This window comes from Mesoplodon mirus (assembly GCF_964341445.2).
Source record: "Mesoplodon mirus genome assembly, chromosome: 2".
Lineage (NCBI taxonomy): Eukaryota > Metazoa > Chordata > Mammalia > Artiodactyla > Ziphiidae > Mesoplodon > Mesoplodon mirus.
In genome coordinates, this window is record NC_138977.1 from 21,703,440 (window position 1) to 21,720,773 (window position 17,334).

At 35.9% G+C, this 17,334-nt stretch overlaps 1 protein-coding gene across 3 annotated transcripts in view; it reads right to left on the bottom strand.

The window, feature by feature from the left end:
• SMARCAD1 (SNF2 related chromatin remodeling ATPase with DExD box 1) overlaps nucleotides 1–17,334 on the bottom strand; it is a 71,503-nt gene that overhangs the window by 27,841 nt on the left and 26,328 nt on the right. For 2 of the 3 annotated variants that reach the window (XM_082639820.1, XM_082639819.1), the window contains exons 5-9: nucleotides 16,337–16,403; nucleotides 11,033–11,136; nucleotides 3,780–3,881; nucleotides 2,730–2,811; nucleotides 823–1,214 (exon numbers count right to left, since the gene is read on the bottom strand). In XM_082639820.1, the coding sequence (XP_082495946.1) occupies nucleotides 823–1,214; nucleotides 2,730–2,811; nucleotides 3,780–3,881; nucleotides 11,033–11,136; nucleotides 16,337–16,403 (747 nt within the window). The remainder of the gene's footprint in view (nucleotides 1–822; nucleotides 1,215–2,729; nucleotides 2,812–3,779; nucleotides 3,882–11,032; nucleotides 11,137–16,336; nucleotides 16,404–17,334) is intronic. The other variant, XM_082639821.1, reaches the window with a different exon arrangement.

A 17,334-nucleotide genomic window follows, 5' to 3' on the forward strand; every position in this document is an offset into this window, starting at 1 on the left:
TTCACAATATGAAGCAAACTTTAAAAGACAGAGTTCTTACATTTCTCTGTATGAATAAGATTTGCTGACTGTTGACATTTATGAAACTCAAAATACAGGTATTTTAGATAAAACTTGTTTATAGCAAATGAAATTCCAGAAAATGATCATGCAAAGTGTACTTACCAGTGCTTATGCCTTCCCTTCACCTAACGCTTGAATTCTAGGCTTCCACACACTTTTCTATCTTTCCAATTAAAAACGCTGCAGCCTGCTACACTCCATAAAATGGCCGTATTGTTTAACCAAGAAAAACATGTTAGAGATTGAGCTGTCACTTTTAAAAGAAAAATAAGATAAACAATTGCTTCTTCTGTGGTGAAGCATAAAACACTTAGGCTGGCATTTTAAATCATGGAGCCCCCCTGGACCATACTGCTCTTCAAGTAGTTGTAGTAAAACTTCCACCACATTCTTGCTTTCTGCATTGTGTCTCAGTAGTAACAGATCAGAACAGGCTAGCAAACAACTCCTTCCTAAATGTAAGCTCTAATTTCTTCTTCTGCAGTGAAATGAACCAAGTTTCTATGCAAAAGAATGAGTGACAGTATTCCCAGCCAATCAGCTTGGGGTTTTTCAGGAAAATCACCCCTTAATTCATTCAAAATTAGGTCATATGACACTATTTGAAATACTATTGGCTTAGAATGAAACTAATGTTTGACTCTACACAGGATAAGGCCACCCATCTATGCTTCCCTGGGCTGAAGATACCTTGACTATAAACAGTACTGTGAATTAAATACACACACACGGGGGGGAAAAAAAAGAATGTAGCCTTACCAGAGCTTCCCAACTATTAAAGGGCCGGAGTTCTGTTATCTTCTGAGCCTTTTTCTGAGAACACTGAGGAATCAAAGTAAGTTCACCAATTGAAGCGTCTTGAAGGAAGTGAAGAATTTTACCTTTATAGCCATCCTCCATCACTTCTTCTCCACTACTATAGTCCTCGTCTAATGAACTACCGACATCAGAACCTGAATCATATTCAGAGTCTTCAATAACTCTTTTAGGATTAAATACATTTTTCTTACGTTTCTTGTTAAAACCATTTTGTGGTTTCATGGAACATTTCTGTTTCAGTTTTGTTTTAGCTGCGTTTTTAGGATAATTTTGACTTCTTGAAGAAACTTCTTTTCCATTTGGAAACTCACTTGGTGAAGCATATTGCATATCTGCGTACAAAGACAAAAATAACTACATTAGAAAGATATAGATTAAATATAAATTAATATAAATTAAATAACTACATTAAAGATAAAATTAAATAAAACTTCAAGTAAGAAAATTATTTATACAAGTATTCATGCTTTTTTTAATACAGAATTCAACTATAATTTATTGTTAAATCTTGATATACTTTAAAGAGAAATACTGAAGTAGAATTTGAAGTTATACAATGAATTGAAATAGTTTCAAAAATAGGTGACAACTTTTAAAAATGAATTAAATATAAATCCTCATTTTCTGTCAAAGATCCTGAGAATATAAATGGCAGCTGCATATATATAAGATGTCCCAGATGTTATTGAGCAGCCACACTCCCAGGCCAAAACTGATGGGTGTAGCAAAAATAATGCTCATCCTAAATTAAAACTATCCATAGTATGACTAATTTTTCCATCACCCATCCCCACTATTCTAGGTTCATCATTACCAAAAATCATTTAAATATGTTATTAAAAAGCACCACTACTTCATCACTGATTATGCTATCATATTCCATGGATTTCTAAGATGCCTGTGATCGAAGGTACACTTATTTTATGTACTAGTAAGAAATATTAAGTTACTCTTTAACACAGTATTTTGTTATTTAGAATGTTTATGTTTTACTCAAAGAGCTTTTAGACTTGCATATTATCATACATTCATTCTTGTACACATATTAAAAAATAAGCAAAATAAACTGAATATTCTCAACATTTCTTCACATTCATAATCTTTCCCTTCTGAATCTTTTTTCAGACTCAGAATTGGTGATATTGGTGGTTTTCTTTTCTCCACCCAATATCATTCTCTGTGCCATCGAGAGCATTTGTTGTGTAGCATTTTCTAAAATAATTCATTAAAAAAGGACAAAAAACAACAAAAAACCTAAAGCCATTGTGTTGGCCTTTTAAAAAGCTGGCTTTGCAATTCAGAAGAGCTAGTCTACTTGATTTCTTCTTAAGGATGTTACTAAACATGTGTGATTCAACGCCTCCCCACTACTTCTCTACCCTTTGGTTCCTAACGTTAAAAATGTTCCACTATGGGATCAGGGACTTTCTTCCATGCCAGTGATAACCATCTTATAAGTTTCTGATACTGGTGCTTTCGATATTCATGTAAGTGCAGGCTAGGACATCTACGTTATAGTGATTATAAGACACCAGCAATTGTAAGATCTTTCCTAAGAGGTGTTAAAATGTAAAAAAAAAAAAAGTTTCTTTTGTACTCAATAAAACATGGTAGTTTATAAGTAGACTTAACTATCAAAAAAAGTTAGCCAAATAGAAAAAAATGTTTATTGTTTCATTCTACACTGCAGTAAAGAACAGGCCAAAACATTTGGGAACTGGTTTCTAACATCTCGTGCAATCCCATTCTCTGGTTATTAGCTAATAGGTTTACTATTTTCTTATATACTAAGATATAATATATTGGGAAGTATGAATTTTCTGTAATGACATAGAACAGATAATTACCTTGGTCTTCCGCAAACACTTTTAAAGATTCTAAAGCCTCTGTGTACATCCATTCATGTTCCTTGAGTACTTCCCTTAATTCCTAGAAATAAGTCATTGATCTTTTTATTAAAAATCTAAAATTAACAACTTGTTGAAAACTTTTATGCTCTTTTAAAAATAAGTAAATCACCTGAAAACTTAATAGAATTCATATCTGATTATTTCACACTTGTTTTTATGTTGCTTTACAAATGCTTTCTGTATATTTAATTTCACTTTTGTAAATTTCTTCAAAGGGAAGGAAGCTTGATAGTTTTTGCATTTCTACTCTTGCTATGAAGTGCTCTGAACACTAGAGTATGAAAAAATGTTTGCTCAATTAAACTGCAACATGCAGCTAGGCTTTTATAAACTGCCAACTTCAAAACATGTAATTTGAACATGTGCAAAGAACCACTATAGCAACAAGACTTTGCATTCAGCTCATCAGAATTTAGCAGATGTACTATCTGAATAAATCAATACAAGTGTAAATGTATTCCCAATGTTAAACAAATAATGTGTTTTCAAGTACAATAAGGTGATTAAACACAGGCATTTTTAGCACTGGCATGCTTGGCATGGGTCTTTACTGACCCTGAAAGTATTTTTACTATCTAGCAAATACACCAAAGCTTATTAAGACACTGAAATATAGTATTACACGTTAAAATTCTTCAGGAAAAAGTTAAAGGATGAGAATATGAAGAAAGCTAAAACAAGTGACTTGGGATTACAGATGGCTTTGTAGAGGATCTGCATTTTATATGAGACGACAGTTATTACTACAGTTATGTTTGTTATGATTATATGATGGAACCATTATAATGCTGATACTATAGTTAGCAAATAAGCTAAATAATGTAAACTAGCAGTACAAAGATATTTTATAATATTGATAAATAAGAATATTTAATCACAACAGTGCAAAACTCACCCTAAGCTTTTCACATGGTTGATCTCAAAAGACTATTTTGTAATACAAACATTTAGTACATACTGATTAAATTTCTGCACATGATTACTCACCTCTTTATCAAAATTAGGAAATTCCTTTTGCAATTTCAACACAATACTTTCCTGTTTTTCCCAATTACTGCTAGATTCTGCAGACTCATTTGATTCTTCTCCCTAATGGGGAGGTAAAAAAAGAGAACCAATTTAAGATATCATCAATAACAACAGTCTTAAGACAATCACATTTGTATTTTGACTTGATTTGGAAGTTTTCACATTCGATCAAGAAGAATCCAAATATGTTTCTTTTTGTTCAAGTGAAAATTGACAAATTTATATCTTAAGGATAAAAAATATTACTGGTTTTAGATCACTCAAAAGACCTTGACTACATATCCAATAACTCACACTTCACTCACACAACGCTCAAAATGAGCTAAATCTGCTAAAACAACTAGAATGATCCTCAAACTGACTCGAAATAATTCAGGTATACTGAAGTCTCTCCAAGCTAATGGCAAAAACCGAACCGAACCAAACCAAACCAAAACACCTCATCCATGCTGACAATTTCATATCCTCTACAAATTTCAAATACTGAGAGAAAAAAAGTTTACTTTTACTTCAGTCTTGAATGGTTTAAATATTAACTGCTCAGTCACAACAAAAGTGACACAGTGACAAAGAAACTTATACAAAACTAAATAATATATAAATTAAACATTAATTTGGGAACTGTGGCTACTTATAAACACTATCTTTTTCCTCTGTCACTTAACTTCATTTGAAGAAACTGGTTAAAATTCCACATTTAAACAAAAAAAGATTCCTTGGGTTCATATATAAGAGAAATCTTGCATTTTAGTCAATCTAAAAGCATTTATCTACTTTGCTAGGAACTGTACCACATGCTACACAAACATGAGAGAGAAAAGCACGGTTTCATACTTTCTCTTTTGCCTCCTTTCTTATCCAACAACAATACTATTTTTTTCTTTCACTAAGAGAGAAATATCTAAATTGTGAGTGATACCTTTCTTGCACACAGGAATAAGATGAAGTTCCACACAACAGAGACATAAAATGGTATGTAAGTTAGGAGTAGGAAGAAGAAAACTAGATGTGTTTTTGTAATAGTAAGTGGCCTGTGTCGGCTGGAGCACAGAGACCGTGGATATGCTATAAAGCTTAAAAATTAGACCAGCGCTAATATTGCTTAAAGGTCTGGAGTGCCAAACTGAGGTCAGCCTTTACTCAGAAAGCAAGAGGATTTTGAGCAGGGGAATAATAAAACATTAATATTTGGAGAAAGCATTTCGAAGCCATCAAAAATTCATACCATAATTCTCGCTTTGCAGATGAAGACACTGAAACTCGAAGAACAATTCTTTTAAAGGTCACAGATGGGTAATAACCAGCTGAGGTACAAATAGAAACTTAGGTGTCTAACCCTAGATCAGTGTTTTTCCATTATCTAAGTGTTTCCTAAACTTCAGTCATTCACATAGCACATTCATGGTTTGAAATGAGTCAGACGTCATCAAAGTATGAATAAACAAACTGTAGTATGCACATAAAACTGAGTATTATCAGCCCTAAAGAAAGGAATGAAGTCCTGACACATGCTACAACATGGATGGACCTCAAAAATATCAAGCTAAGCGAAAGAAGCTAGACACAAAAGGTCATATATTTTATGATTACATTTATATGAAATACTCAGAATAGGTAAATCCAGAGACAGAAAAAACTGACTGGTGGTTGGCAGGGGCTAGGGGGAGAAGAAAATGGGGAGAAACTGCTTAAAAAATACAGCATGCTACTGTTGGGTGATAAAAATGTTTTGGGACTAGATAGGAGTGGTAGTTATACAACACTGTGAATGTACTAAATGCCGCTGAATTTTTAATGGTTAATTTTATGCTATGTGAATTTCACCTAAAGAAAACAAGTTAAAATATTTGGAAAACAGGGGCTTCCCTGGTGGCACAGTGGTTGAGAGTCCGCCTGCTGATGCAGGGGACATGGGTTCGTGCTCCGGTCCGGGAAGATCCCACATGCCGCGGAGCGGCTGGGCCCGTGAGCCGTGGCCGCTGAGCCTGCGCGTCCGGAGCCTGTGCTCCGCAACGGGAGAGGCCACAACAGTGAGAGGCCCGCGTACCGCAAAAAAAAATAAATTTGGAAAACAGTAAATATCTTTTGGGAATTAAATATGTGACAACACAAATTAAACATTCAGTAGGTCGTGTGCCGATTTGCTCTTTGCTCTCAGACCCCACACTTCTATCAGCTCTGCTAATACCTGGTGACTGAAAGTACCTTGCAGTTCAGTGGTTATGCTCGAGCTTTACAGTAGCCAGGTGATACACAACCTTTGGGCTCAAATCGTCTTAGTGGGTCCAGGGGTTATGAAGCAATCCTGTGGTTATTTTTCTGGTTTCAGAATGCAACTGACAAATTTGTTACTGCCAGAAATCCCACATTAGCTCCTTGACCCACGGATTAGGGGCCATAATTGTAGAAAATACCAATTCTAAGGCACTAGCACTGTCCCTCTGAAGAAGCAGCAGCAGCAACACCATATTTCTGACATAACTGCAGAGACTGACTCCACCATCCCAGATCTCAGGGTAATGTGCCTCCGTGGCCTATACAAAAGCTGAATGGGTCATAGAGAAGTAGATTATCATAAACAAACAGGTGACGACCCCAACTGTAGCTGCTATTTTTACTAGAGAAAAATCAATATAACTATGAGACTATTACTCTAGCAGTAATTAGAAAAGACTAGTAGAAGCAATCTGCTTTTGTCTGGGCAGGGTCAGTGATGGATACACCTTCACTGTTTTCAGAGCTATGGTAAATCTCCATCTCTCTTTCATAAAACAGTATTCAAGGACTTAGATAGTTTTGTGGACTCTGACAGTCCACAGTATATCACTTTGATCCTCTATACTGAAGACGTCACACAGACTGGACTTGATAAGCAGGAAGCAGTGGCTATTTTTAGATGGCCTTAGTAAGAAACATGCATGCTAGAGTAGAAAATAACCACCCTCAAATCCTGGGCCCACCACTTTCATGAATTATACAGGGGTCCAATCTGGAGCATGCTGCAAATTCCACTCTGGAAAAAAAAAAAAAAAAAAAAAAAGACAAATGGCTGGCACTGGCGCCTCTGAGAGAGAGGCACAACACTTCAGTGGGCTTCTTTGGATCCTGGAGGCAATGTATACTTCAGTACAGTGTGTGCCGCTCTGATCGGTTTATGAAGAGCCCTTAAGCCTGTCAGGAATGGGGCCCAGATTAAGACAAGGCTCTGTAGCAGGTCCAGGGTGCAGTGCAAGGTCCTTTGCCACTTGGGTTTTGTGACCAGTAAGTAAATGCAGTGATTCTCAAAGAATCTGTGGCTCATAAGGATGCTGTATTGAAGTCTCTGGAAATGCCCAACAGGAAAATCATGGCAGAGACCCACATGGCTTCAAAGAAAGGTCCTGTCCTCTTCCGCTGACAACTACAATCTGTTCCGCTATAACATGACACATCCATTTCCAAAAATTATTGCACGTGCAAAATCATGAAAATAAAAGCTACCGTGTTTGAGAAAAATTGTGTTAGAGGTATAACATTTAAAAACTTCATTAGTGACACATTTAAAAAAAGGAAGAAACCTTAAAAGAACGGTAGCATAATTTTACACATTAAATGGTTAAGAAATACATAAATACTACAATAAATATGAACTCAAGTTTGCTTGGGGATGTTAACATTGGAAGAGTTGTAGCTTATGAGTTACTATGAAATGGTAGATGAATGGTTATTTGAAAATGAACAGTTATGGAAAGGCGTGACTCACTGTCCTTGTGCTATCTCTGCTGTATGGCTGAAAATATAAATATTAACTTAAAAATAAACAAATAAATAAAATCAATAAATTTCTGCTAACTTTGCTAGCCTCCTCCTCTCATATTAAAGCTGCCTGGGATTTCCCTGGTGGCACAGTGGTTAAGAATCGCCTGCCAATGCAGGGGACACGGGTTCAAGTCCTGGTCCAGGAAGATCCCACATGCTGTGGAGCAACTAAGCCCGTGCGCCACAACTACTGAGCCCACGTGCCACAACTACTGAAGCCCGCGCACCTATAGCCCGTGCTCTGCAACTGCAACAAGAGACCGCAATGAGAAGCCTGCGCGCTTCAATGAAGAGTAGCCCCGGCTCACCTGGACTAGAGAAAGCCCGCGTGCAGCAATGAAGACCCAACGCAGCCCCCCAAAAAATGGATAAGATAAATAAATTTAAAAATATATATATTTAAGAAAAAAATAAAACAAATAAAGCTGCTCGTTAGGTTCAAGATTCAACTGGATGCCATGAACAACTCTCCTACTATGTTTCAGCATTAAAGCCACTATCTTCAGTAAAGACAAGGCTGAAGTAAAGAGTAAAACTGTTTTCAACAACATTTAAAACACCTGATAACTTTATTGTTAATCTATCATGGTGTAAACTTTTGATTTTCATTATCACTGTCATCATCATCATCTGCATCTGCATCCACATGGCTGTCAGCAGCAAATTGTTCCAAGTCTTCTGTGGTTAGATCATCAGGGTGGGATTCTAGCTCTCCAACATCTTTATTTTCTATCTCCTCAAATCCAATTTGTTTTCCTAAACCAACTGCTTGTGAATTTTAAAAAATTTCTCTGAAGCTTCAAGTTCTTCAAAATCAAAAATCAAGCCAAGAAAAATTTTCCACGATACATAATGCAAACACTCTTTTGTTACATCACTCCAGGCTTCTAAAATGGTGGTAATGGCCGCTCCAATGTTAAATCTCTTCCAAAATTCTATAACCATATCTGCATTCTCACCTTCAATTACAGTAATTGGTATCTTAAATGTTCACTTTAAATAGTAAGCCATAAATGCTGCTAACACATTTTTACCAAGAGACTGTATGAGAGAGGCAAAAGAAAAAAAGCCTCCTTCAACCAATATCTATTGCACTTTGCAGAATTCTTTATGATCAGATAAAGTGGGAGAAAAACCTTGAACTTGTTTTACAGAGTTTACATAACTGTTAGAACCAGCTGAATGTGAACAACTGCTTACAATATAATCCCATTTAAGACGGCAGCACTGTACACAACTTCAGGCAGTACAACTTACTGTCCATTTTGTATAGAAAAGATGGTTAGAGGTACAGATCAATGATTTACCATGGACAACAGCCAAGGAGAAGAACAAGTGGAAGATCAGGGAAGAGGTACACTGTTGGACTTAGAAATTTTTCTGAGAACAGAATGTAAGGGTAAGAGCATCCCATATGAATGTTCGGCAAATGTATCTATTGCACAGGAGTTTTTAATAATCACGTGGACAAGATGATTCATTCTTTGAACACCAAAATAAGACTGTGGATGCATGCTTGGATGCACTTGGATGCATGCTCAATGTGTCTATATACAAACGGCCATGGCAACATGGACTAAGTCTGTGCACACAGATCAACAAGATAAGACTTTCTCACACCAACATTTATCTGGCTACTGCTACTGGTGAGTACTTGACCTGCCAAGAGCAGAGGCCAACAATGAGTTGCCATGACAGCACCATTCCTTGGGAGATGTAGTCAGCTGTCTGGTAGCAAGTTGATTACATTCGACCCCTTTCATCATGAAAGGGACAGTAACAGAAATCTACTCTGAGTATGGACTAGCCTTTCCTACCCCCCTGGATTTGGCAACACCAGTTACGGATTGAATTGTGTCCTTTTAAAAGTCTTATGCTGACTAATGCCCAGTACCTCAGAATATGACCTCATTTGGAGACAGGGTCTAACGTAATTATTACTGAGGTAATCAAGTTAAAATGAGGTCATTAGGGTGGGCCCTAATCCAATGACCCTATAAAAAGTGTCCCTATAAAAAGAGGAAATTTGGAGATAGACAAGCACACAGGGAGCATACACTGTGAAGATAAGGCAGAGATCTACAAGTCAAGGAAGACCAAAGACTGCCAGCAAATCAGAAGCTACTCAGAGAAGGATGGAACAGCCTTTAGGAGGAACCAACCCTTCTGATGCCTTGACCTTGGACTTCTAGCTTCCGGAACTGTGAGACAATATATTTCTGTTGTTTAAGCCACTCAGTTTGTGGTCCTTTGTTACACTGCCCTTAGGAAACTAATGCATCATATACATATATATAGAAAGCTTAACTCAGTCACAGTACACTGTGACACAACAATCAATGTTTCTGGCCAGGGGAGCTAATTTCACTAGAAGAAAAGTCCATCAATGGTTTCATGCCCACGGAATTCACTGATCTCACCATGTGCCTCAATACCTAGAAGGAGCTGGCATACAGAACAGTGGTATCACAATGAAAATTCAGAATGTAAACCTGTTGGTAACACCTTACAAGGTTAACATGCTGTTCAACAGATGTAAAAGCCAAGTAAATGCTTTGAATCAGCAATCAATATGATGCTACTTCTTCTACAGCCGTTATGCGTAGGTCTGTAAACTAAAACGTGGGCCTAGTCTCTTATCCTAGTAGTTCCTCACACCTAAAACTCACAGAATTTCTACTGCCTATCGTTATTAGTTCTCAAGGCTAGAATACTTCTATGGAGGGACACAATAACTATCCCATTAAATTAGGGTACAGATTGCCATCTGCTATTTAGGGCTTCATGTATCACTAAATCACAGGCAAAGGAGGAGGTTACTGTGCTAGTTGGGGTGACTGATTTTGAGTTGATTACCAAAAAGAAACTGTGCTGTCATGAATGCAGACAGGGAGGACTATGTCTAGATTCACTGGGAGGCCTCTTAGTACATCCACTCCATAAAGTAAAAGTTAATGGAAAACTAGAATAACCCAGTAAAAGCATAACCACTATTATTTTTAGATAAGCAGTTAAATATCAAAGGAGTCATCTATAAGAATTATAAGTAGTTGTCACTGAGGAGTAAGAAATGCTGCTGGTACTGGTAACAGCTATTTTACGTAAGTGTTGTTCAACCATATGTATCTATTAAATTTTATGAAATAAAATTTAAAGTATATTTTCCCCAAAAGGTACTTTACCACAACACTAGAATATTTTTTAAGTCAATTTTATAACGCAGAGATATGCAATTAATACTGGATAGATTAAGAAGAAAGCAAAATCAGTCACAAATGAGATGCAACCATAAATTTTCTTAGTTGTAAGAGAGAAGACTGATTCACTGAGGTGTATTTTTAGTACGTCCACAGACTCAACAAATTCTGTGCTTAAGCAACTAATTTTGATGTTGCAATTCAAATGTAACTCACTTGATCCAATCTCTTCTTTTTCATAGATTGATCATCATTAAATTCATCTTCCTCAAATGGCTCTGAAGAAGAAGATAATTTTCTTTTCCTGGGTCCACCACCTTCTAGAACAGAGAAGGAAATTCAAAGTTTGCACATACATTATAAGAATCATTAATGCAAAACAAAGGCAAAAAGGTTATTATAATGAATATACTTGTAGACAGTTCTCTTGACATCAGGCCCAATGTTATTTCTTCTACATATGACATGCGTTCAATAAATGTTAACTGAATTGAAGGAAAAATAAACAGAGCCTCTTTTCAGTCTTTCAGAAGTAGAAATCACTGTAAAAATGTACTTATTTGTAAACCATCACATTATTTAATGCTAAAAATACACAACTTTAAATTGAAAGTAATTCTATAGTAGGAAGAAGAGGTTCTCCCCAATGCCTGAATGTTCCGTAGTGAAAAAAAAAAAAAAAAAAAAACTGAGCCCATCAGCTTATCTGAATAGCATCAGATAATTGTCAATAATTAAGGGTCTACTATGTACCAGGCTTTGCAGGGGGCTTTTATAAACTGCTATTTCATTTACTTTCCACAACAAACCTACGAAGTAAGTATATACTCATTTTACAAATTAGGAGGAACTGAGATACAGAGAGCTCAAGCGATTAATGCTCTTAACATAAAAACAAGAAAGTATAACACAAGAGAGTACTGTATGACAGTAATAGGAAATCTGCACATTCTGTTATGACTGAGAAAAGACCTCAATCTACATGATCTGGAGAAGCTATGCTGTGTATTTTTTATTTTGTATACATTCATATACTTCTTCAGTACCTTCGCTTTCAGAGAGCAAATTCCAGAGACATACTGCAGTGCTAGTATGAAAGCATTTGCTGAAAGCTTACAAAGGTTTAAGATTTCAGTATTAATTATATCAGTACCCTAACTATGCAGTTAGAAATAAAACTTTTAGAAATATAATATTCAAAATAAATACAGACATGACAGGTTTTAAGCTGTAAGCATGAAAATTTCATAATATGGCTATAACAAAATTGAATGCCATGAACATTTCAATGTATAGTAATTACATGCTTTAAGTATGCATGCTTAAATTTTTCCCCCTTTATTTCATAAAGTAAATGTGCATTCTGCATATGCCAACTAATTGCCAGCATCCACTTTAAAAAGGGGAAGGGGCTTCCCTGGTGGCGCAGTGGTTGAGAGTCCGCCTGCCGATGCAGGGGACACAGGTTCGTGCCCTGGTCCGGGAGGATCCCACATGCCGTGGAGCGGCTGGGCCCGTGAGCCATGGCCGCTGAGCCTGCGCGTCCGGAGCCTGTGCTCCGCAACAGGAGAGGCCACAACAGTGAGAGGCCCGCGTACCGCAAGGAAAAAAAAAAAAAAAAGGGGAAAATATAACCACCACTCTATCATCTATATATGCTGGGGTTAAGTGAATACCATTAGTAATATTCTAATATTCAAAGTCTGAATAAAAAGCTTCAAACTAGGTGATTTATGCCATTTTACCTAGACATGTTTAATCCTTTCTTAAAAAGAACAAAAGCTTTTTCTTGGTCAATAAAGAATTCTTCAGCCCTAATTATCTGTTTATATATCTTTCTGTGGTTAATATTATGGCATCAAATTTTTTTTTTTTTTTTTTTCTTTTTGCGGTATGCGGGCCTCTCACTGTTGTGGCCTCTCCCGTTGCGGAGCACAGGCTCCGGATGCGCAGGCCCAGCGGCCATGGCTCACGGGCCCAGCCGCTCCGCGGCATATGGGATCCTCCCAGACCGGGGCACGAACCCGTATCCCCTGCATCGGCAGGCGGACTCTCAACCACTGCGCCACCAGGGAGGCCCATGGCATCAAATTTTTACATGTATATAAAATGGCTACAGGCATAAATCAGCAAATATATGTGGGAGAAAACACATAACTAAAAATTTAGTACAAAAGGTTACATAAGAGCACACAATGCTTAGTTACCTACATATAAATTTATTTATAATTATTAACCAAAAATTGTGCACATATCTAAAGAAAATAAGTTAATATTCTATGTTAAATACCACTTCCCAATTACGTGTCTCATACATTCCCACCTTTTTTGGGGTGCACCCATCATCAATTTCAGGAAGAAAAAAAGTAAGTTAGACATGTACCTCACACCCCAAATAAAAATATATTTTACTTAAATTCAATATTTAAAAATAAAAAGTAAAACATGAAACTGCAAAAAGAAAATATGAACAAAGAACACAAACAGGCAGTTCAACAGGAAAAAAAAAGAGAAAAGATGGTCAACCTCATTAATAACTAAAGACAGGTAAAATAAAGTACGCCTTTTTTTTTCATCCTAAGATTAAAAGGACAGCTGTAGCAGACTGTGGGCAAACAGCCACTTTTAAACATTATAAATTGTTACAGTCTTTCTGGAAGGTAGTCTAAATAACACATCTCAGAATTTTAGATGTGTGTTTCTTTCAGTCCAACAATTCTTTTTCTAGGAATTTATTTACAAAACTGATGGCGAATGTTTGCTTAGGTGTACATAAAAATTTTTTAACTAAGTAAGTGCCCATTAATAAGCTATTAGACAAGTCAGGATACACTGTTATAAAGAACTGAGTAGACGTTTAGAAATAAAAAAGGTTACAAAACGGCAAAAACAGGATGATAGTCACACAAAAATATTTTGCCTACTCTTATACATATATAGAGAAATGGAAGAGATAGCTAGATTCCTGACAACATCAGTAAATTCATATTTTTACCTTTTAAAGCAGGGTAAAACTTCAGATACTCATTTTTGTTTTTATAACTTAGTATTCATAAATGAAAACTTTCAGAAGGCGATGCAAAAAAGATACCTTTATTGCTTAACATGCAGGATGATACTGTCTATAAAAGATTGTAATTTGTGGTAAAACCAATGTCCAACATCAAGATTTGTGGAACTGTCCAAGATGTCTTACAGGCCTTTTGTTGGTGAGACAAAGCTGTCATTCTATACATTACCTCAAAAGTGTACTATTCTAGGGGCTTCCCTGGTGGCGCAGTGGTTGAGAGTCCGCCTGCCGATGCAGGGGATGCGGGTTCGTGCCCCGGTCCGGGAAGATCCCACATGCCGCGGAGCGGCTGGGCCCGTGAGCCATGGCTGCTGAGCCTGTGCGTCCTGAGCCTGTGCTCCGCAACGGGAGAGGCCACAACAGTGAGAGGCCCGCGAACCGCAAAAAAAAAAAAAAAAAAAAAGTGTACTATTCTAAAGATAAGGATGACTGATATATGACTATCCTGTCCATTCTAAGAGGAAGCATGGAAGTTTACTTAAAAAAAACAAGAAAAACCTGATTTTTTCTTTCCTTGTAATTTGCCACTTAACACTAAAAAAAAAAACAAATTATATCAAAGTCTAGTATAAGAATGATAATAAAAAAAACTCAGCTTAAGTTCAAATTTAATAAGGACTGTAAACTTCATGAGGGCAGAGGTTTTGTCCATTTTGTTCCGGCATGTACCCTCAGTGCCTAAAATAGCATCTGGCAACCAGTAGTAGGTGTACAATAAATATCTGTTAAATTAATGAATAAAGTGGAATGATATAAATTGCTCAAGAGAAAAAAGATTATAGATACTGCTGTGGAATAAAGTTATTCAACAAATTTTTCATTGGAAAGATTCTGGAATACTGAGGTATTATGAAGACAAGAAAGAATATGTAAAATGCCCCAAACCATTTAGCAACTCAACAAATGTTAACTGAGCCTACCATTTTTCAGGAACTTTTACAGTAGGGATACTGTAATGAAGACACACTCAACCTTCTCCTGTACCATTTCCTACTATCAGATGGCCCTTAAGAACAAAGAAATGCTAACATGTACTATGTACTTACTATGTGCCACTCACTATAAGAAATTTAGAATAACTTTATCACTTCTTCATAACAATCTAAGAGTTTGATACAATTATCATACTATTTTCCTGCAATGGGGACAGACAGAAAAGTTAGGTCACACTGCCCAAGGTTATACAGCTAGTAAGTAAAGGAAAAGGAAGAATTGTAAGATTTGGTTATGAATGAGAGATCATGTGGATAAAATATCATCATCTTTGGATCCACTCCAATACAATCCATTTAGGGGGGTAAATATGAGGTAGATAATTGTTGAAGAAAGATGATGGGCCCATGAGAACACATTACAGTGTTTTCTATTTTTGTATAACTACCTACTTAGATAAACGTGCGCGCATTCACACTGTCGATGGATGCATAAATTGGCAGAACTTTTAAAATTAACACTGAAGTGCATGTTCAATTTTAAAATGTGCATACCCTTTGATTCAGCATCCTAGTTTGAAGTTCAGCCTATAGAAATAATAACAAAGATTTACTTACAAGGCTATTTACTTTTGTATTATAGTTAATGAAATAATGTAACCATAAATGCTAATTAACAGAGAAACAGTTAATAAACTAATCCTATGAGTAGTCACAGAGGAATGTTATGGAGGCATTTTTTCATTAGATAAATCTGATTGCACTGACAAGTTATCCATGGTAAATCATCATATGATTTTTCTTAAAATGCAAACCAATACTATAATCATATTTTGTAATCTAATGTGTGTGTGTTGTATAATAGTGTGTAGGTTTGCTTTCATTCCTTAAATACTTTATTTGGTAGTGAGATTATAGGTTATTTTTACTTGTTTGGTATGTAGGAAAAAAAATCTAGATAGCGTTTACTAAAAAAAACTGGAGGTGTTTTTTATAATGCAAGCTCCTTTAAATGTACTTTTGTATTCTAAGCCTGGATTACAGAGTAAATATTTACTAAATGTAGGAATGCTGATTACCAGCTAGGACGTTCCTTAAGACATTATGTTCCTGACTCAGATTTATGTAAATAAAACTATAATGCAATTAGAAAGGACACTTAAGAAAAAACACATACCTCCCAAAACTTCACTGATATGAGATTTGATCTGTAGAGAACAAGCAAAATTACCAATGAAAAAACTGCCCCCTTCCCTTTTTTGGGGAAAAAAAATCAACCCAGAAAATCCAGTTCCCAAGTAGCTGTATGACCTCAGGTAATTCCCTTAATTTTTTTCTTTTTAAACCTTCTTAATCTTCACAATTTTCATCTAAAAACCCTGAAGCTGTTAATACCTCCTAAGGTTCCTATAAGAATTCATGAAGGAGCTTGGTAAATTAAAGAGTAATATTAAAATGAGAAGATAGTTATTATATAACTAGTTAAGTCAGCATGGCTTGAAACTAAGTCAGGCATACCTGCATCACCAAACATCAGCAAGGCAGCAGCAATTGCTCCATCCATAGTGCTCGTTGATTCAATTAACTAACAAAATAAGAAAAGATTAATGTTTTAAAAATAATACTTTAAGAATTATTTTGCAAAGTTACCAAATATTGAAGAACGAATATATTAAATATACAGAGTGGAGAAATATATACATATTAGCTTAAGTTCATTAAATCCTATGATAAATTTTCAGAAAATCTGGTTTATCTAAAGTCTGAACTTACCTAAGCATATCTTAAAATATATTAGATTTACTTATCACCACTTTAAAGCAAAAAATAAAACACAGTCTATGTACAGTGTATTCAAGGTTTTGTTATTTTAATTGCAAGGCTGTGCACTAAAGTCTCAAAAACTTCCTACCTATGAGTGGGTCCAGGCACTGTATGTGTGTGTGTGTGTGTGTGAGAGAGAGAGAGAGAGAGAGAGAGAGAGAGAGAGGGAGGGAGGGAGGAAAGGAGGGAGAAAGAGAGAGAAAGGGAAGGAGAGGGAAAGAGAGAGGGAGAGAAAGGAAGGGAAGGAGACGGAAAGAGAGAGGGAGAAGGAGAGAGGGAGGGAAGGAGGGAGAGAGAGAGAGACACTGACAGACATTTAAAAGAAACCACAATTCTGGTATAATTTTTTTTAAATCTAATACTTCTTGAGTGGGATAAAGGACTCTTGAAATTTGCTCTATTTCTAAATTGCTCTAAATTGCTTGAATTTGTTCAAGAACATATTAATATATGGCTTACATAATTAACAGTTTCAAAATACTATTTTTTATACTGTTCTGTAACATTTTGGATTTCAGAAAAAACTAAATATCCCATATTTTTCTCTTGTTATAGTTTCCTGTATTTCCAATGAGCTACTTGTTTCAAAAAGATCTCACTTTTTAAAATAAGCTATTTTTGTATTAAATTAAATAGCCTCAAAACAAATTGATAATGCTCTTTTCTATACTAGTTTTCCTTATCTTGGATCA